We start from the raw sequence: 4,937 nt of genomic DNA, 5'->3' as shown, positions 1-4,937 counted from the left end.
CCAGCGCCAGCCTGGCGCAGACTCGAGGCCCTAATAATGTTTGCTGGATGCCTTCAATACAAGCCTCAGTGCCCAGAATCTCCTTGAGGTTTCAGCCAGGCGTGCCCGCCCCATCCCCCATTCTGGGGAGCAGAATAAGTATGGGGGGTGGTGGTGGCAGGGGACACCATGAGGTGGTGGCAGCCTCCGTGAGAGAGGCAGGCTGCTCAACCCAGAGCTGGGGGGTAGGGGCGCCTTGTGTGCGGCTAATTAAACAGTGACTGTGATGAATCGGGGAGAGGCTGCTGCTTGCTAATTAAAGGTGCCGGCGTCTTGCCTGGCAAGGATGGAAGGCAGGAGCAGCCCTGGAACCATGTCGCAGCGCCGGGCCAGCAAGGACAGCGCTTGGCAAACCCCACCCCCCCACGCTGGCTCTGGGCATCCCTTCCGGCCTCTGGCCCTCCCAGCAGGACTCCCGTGGCCCCCTCCCCACTTCCCTATCTCTCCTACCCACCTTGCTGGAGCCAGGGGCCTCGGACTTCCCCCTCCCCACCAACCCAAATTCCTTTCCTGATAAGGGGCTGGGCGCTGGGGAGAAGGAGCCTGTTGGTGCCCAGCATCTGGGCGGGTGGGTGGGCATCATTCTGAGCATTTGAGTACTCCCTATCACCCCCCACCAAGACCCCAAAGTTGGGCAAACGAGTCTAACCACAACAGAGGCTGGCTGTTGGGAATGAGGCCCCAGGATAATTTTTAGAATCATAGATTCTGAGACTTCATGGGCTTAGGCATCACCCAGTTTCCCTGGCAGATGTTGCCGGGGTCCTGCTTTGCCCCAGATGCCCTGGTGTGTGAGAGAGACTGAGGGAGGCTCTCCTTTCTGGCCTCAGTGCTCCAGTCCTGAAACGGGAAGGTCAGAACAAATGATCTCTGACCCCTGAAGATTCCTATAGAGTGGACAAAAAGACCCCAGGGCTGCCCATCCCTGCCCCGTGTCAGCTTCGCCGAGCAGGCTCAGTAGCTAAGAGCACGCGCTCCAGAGGCCAGACACCAGGGTCCAAGTCCCAGCCCCGGCACTGGCCAAGTGTGTGACCTCAGGCAACGTAGCTAATTGCTGCCTGCCTCAGTTTCCCTGTCTGCAAAGCTGGGGATGGTCATGCTGCCTACTCGAAGGGTCACAGAGGGGATCAAGAGAGAGAATCTGGGTGAGATACTTAGCACAGTGTCTGGTCCATGGAACAGGCCCAGGAAATGTCTGCCACTGCCATTGTTATTTGAAAACTGGGGCACTCGGGAGGGTGTGGCCTGGCGCCTGCCTCTCTTCCTTGTGACCTCCGCGTGCAGCCCTGTGCTCTGAGGACAACTGCACTTGACATGGGGAGAGCATGTCACCCTTCACTCCAGGGCTCTCACGCTCTCTCTGACCCCGGCAATCTTCTGAGGGAAGTAGAGCAGCAAAGAAGAAAACAGAGTGGAAGCTCAGAGAGGCTCAGCAAGTGGCCCAAAGCCACACAGCTAAGTGAGGGGCAGAGGCAGCCCCAGTCCTTGAGTGGGAGGACAGGATGGGATAGGGATTCCCATGGTGACATCTGTTGAGCTCCTACTGGATGCCAAGTCCTGAACCAGCTGCCACGGAGGGAACTGAGGAGCATGGGAGAGTCACTCTGCCTTCAAGGGGGCCCGGTCTGGAAGGGGAGAGAAAAAACATACACAAGTAATGGAATGCAAGGCAAGTTGCAGGCATCCGGGTGGGCGGGGGCTGCGGCATCCCTCCGGGGAACAGGCTGGGAGAGGCTGCTTTGTCTCGGGGCTTGATTTGCAAAGCAAAGGTTCTGCTTCTGTTTGGAGGGTGAAATCAGCATTAGGGGAGTCTCAGAGGGCCTGATAGAGCCCCTCTGGTGCTCCCAGGAGAACCCTTCAGAAAGGAGGTGAGACACTCTGCTCTGGGAAGTGCCAGGTGGTCCCTGAGGTCTATGGTGCCTATTTCTGTGGTTCTGGGGTCTGTCACGTGAGGTATCTGGGGGTCCTGGATGTCGTGGTTTCCAAGACTACGCTGTCCAGGGCCCCCATCGTGAATCCATCCATATGCAAAATGGGCTGTGACGTGTCCCTTCGAGGCAGCCAAGCCCTCTCCGGGATAGGGGCTTTGTACTGCCGGGTAATGTGGTGGGGGAAGGGTGCCTCAGCCATAAGAAGCCTAGTGACAGTGGAAACCTTTTGAGGCTGAGAAACTCAAGGCTGTTGGCCCTGACACTGGGACGCCTGGGCCTTATGCAGCCAACCCAAAGCAGACAGGGATGAGTGCAAGGTCACTGGCCTTGGGGGCAATGTCTCCATCCTCCCTTCTCAGACATCAGTGCTCATAGGAATGGGGAGACGGCTTGGGTAGGTCTAGCCACAAGGAAGTCTGTGTAAGCAAAGCTAGTGGCTCCTGGAAAACACGCCCTGCCTCTCAGCCTCCCTAAGGCCCCCTGCACCAGAGCTGGGCCAAATGCTGGTCTGGGGCGCCCTCTGGTGGTCCTTCCGGGCAGTGGCAGAAGCAGCTGCGGGTTTAAGGGTGAGTGGTCAGAGCTGGGGGACTTTAGAGTGGACCACCTCTCCCACTGCAAAGATGGAAACACTGAGGCCCAGGGAAGGGGGAATGGAGCAACATGCCCAAGATCATACAGCAATTTAGTGGTCAAGCCAAGAACAGAACCCAGGCCTCCCTCTGTACCAGTGGCTGCCCTTGGTGGGTCTCAAGGCATCCCTACTAGGGGAGGGAAGGTTGAGTGTCCAGGAGGCTGACTCCCCAGTGACTGTGGACAGCTGGATGGAAGGCGGCTGAGCAGCCGTGTCATGAGGCATGCAACACTTCCCTTCCCTGGCCTTGGGGTCCTCACCTCTAAACTCGGGGCTATTGTTTTGGCAAGGGGACTGGGGTCCCATTCATACACACTAGTAGTGAGGCTGTAACAGCCAACCTTCCAGAAAATCCTAAAATGAGCCTTGCTACAGTGAGTATTGCATTTAATGGTGAAAGACTGGGTGCTTTCCCCCTGAGATCAAGAACAAGAGAAGAACGTCCACTCTCACCATTTCTGTCCAACATTGTACTGGAGGTTCCAGCCAGGGCACTAAGGCAAGAAAAGAAAGGCATCCAGATTGCAAAGGAAGAAGTAAAACTATCTGTAGATGACTAATGTATATAGAAAATTCTGAAGAATCCACCAAAAAATATTAGAACTAATAAACAATTTCTGCACAGCTGTGGGATACAAGCTGAATATACAAAAATCAATTGCATCGCTATGCATTTGCAATGAACACTTCAAAAATGTAATTAAGGGCTTCCCTGGTGGCGCAATGGTTAAGAATCCGCCTGGCAATGCAGGGGACATGGGTTCGAGCCCTGGTCCGGGAAGATCCCACATGCTGCGGAGCAACTAAGCCCGTGAGCCGCAATTACTGAGCCCATGTGCCACAACTACTGAAGCCAGCACGCCGAGAGCCCGTGCTCCACAACAAGAGAAGCCACCGCAATGAGAAGCCACTGCAATGAGAAGCCCACGCACCACAACGAAGAGTAGCCTCCGCTCGCCGCAACTAGAGAAAGCCCGTGAGCAGCAATGAAAACCCAATGCAGCCAAAAAAAATAAAATAAATAAAAATAAATATTAAAATAAAAAACCATAATTGGGACTTCCCTGGTGGCACAGTGGTTAAGAATCCGCCTGCCAATGCAGGGGACACAGGTTTGATCCCTGGTCTGGGAAGATCCCACATGCTGCGGAGCAACTAAGCATGTGCGCCACAACTACTAAGCCCACGCACAACTACTGAAGCCCGTGCGCCTAGAACCCATGCTCCGCAACAAGAGAAGCCACCACAATGAGAAGCCCGTGCACCACAACGAAGAGTAGCCCCCGCTCGCCACAACTAGAGAAAAAGCTCACACGCAGCAACGAAGACCCAACGTAGCCAAATAAATGAATAAATAAATAAATAAAGTCTCACATTTACAGTTAATTGATTTTCAACAAAAGTTCCAAGATAATTCAATGGGGAAAGGACAGTCTTTTCAAGAAATGGTGCTGGGACAACTGGTTACCCACATGCAAAAGAAGGAAGCTGGACACCTTCCTCACACCCCACACAAAAATTTATTCAAAATGAATCTTAGACCCAAATGTTTAAGTTAAAACTATGAAACTGTTAGAAGAAAACATAGGCATAAATCTTCACGCCCTAGGATTAGGCAACAGTTCCTTAAATATGACACCAAAAGCACAGCAACAAAAGAAAAAAATTGGACTTCCCTGGTGGCGCAGTGGTTAAGAATCTGCCTGCCAATGCAGGGGACAGGGGTTCGAGCCCTGGTCCGGGAAGATCCCACATGCCGCGGAGCAACTAAGCCCGTGCACCACAACTACTGAGCCTGTGCTCTAGAGCTTGTGAGCCACAACTACTGAGTCCACGTGCCACAACTACTGAAGCCCGTGCGCCTAGAGCCCGTGCTCCGCAACAAGAGAAGCCACCGCAATGAGAAGCCCGCACACGGCAATGAAGAGTAGCCCCTGCTCACCGCAACTAGAGAAAGCCCGTGCGCAACAACGAAGACCCAACGTAGCCAAAAAATAAATAAATAAATAAATAAAAATAAATTTACAAAAAAAAATAGATAAATTGGACATCATGAAAATAAAAAACTTTTGTGCTGCAAAGAACATCATTAAGAAAGTAAAATAACAACCCACAGAATGGGAGAAAATATTTGCAATTCATATATTTGATAAGGAATTATAACCAGATTATATAAAGAACTCTTACAACTCAATAATAAAAGACAAATACTCTAATTTAAAAATGGGCAAATGATCTGACTAGACACTGATCCAAAGAAGATATACAAATGGCCCATAAGCTCACGAAAGATGCTGAATATCATTAGCCATCAGGGAAATGAAAATTAAACCCAC

At 52.2% G+C, this 4,937-nt stretch overlaps 1 protein-coding gene across 1 annotated transcript; it reads right to left on the bottom strand.

Moving 5' to 3' along the window:
• Positions 1 to 245: 245 nt before the first annotated feature.
• On the bottom strand, positions 246 to 3,070 carry LOC132349507 (uncharacterized protein C20orf203). Its single transcript, XM_059897895.1, is given in 5 exon segments — positions 246 to 368; positions 371 to 499; positions 501 to 542; positions 544 to 599; positions 3,055 to 3,070. Coding segments are annotated over 5 exon segments (366 nt in total).
• Between the last annotated feature and the right edge of the window lie 1,867 nt (positions 3,071 to 4,937).

Source organism: Balaenoptera ricei, chromosome 15, assembly GCF_028023285.1.
Source record: "Balaenoptera ricei isolate mBalRic1 chromosome 15, mBalRic1.hap2, whole genome shotgun sequence".
NCBI classification, from domain to species: domain Eukaryota; kingdom Metazoa; phylum Chordata; class Mammalia; order Artiodactyla; family Balaenopteridae; genus Balaenoptera; species Balaenoptera ricei.
This window is presented reverse-complemented; position numbering and strand designations above follow the sequence as displayed.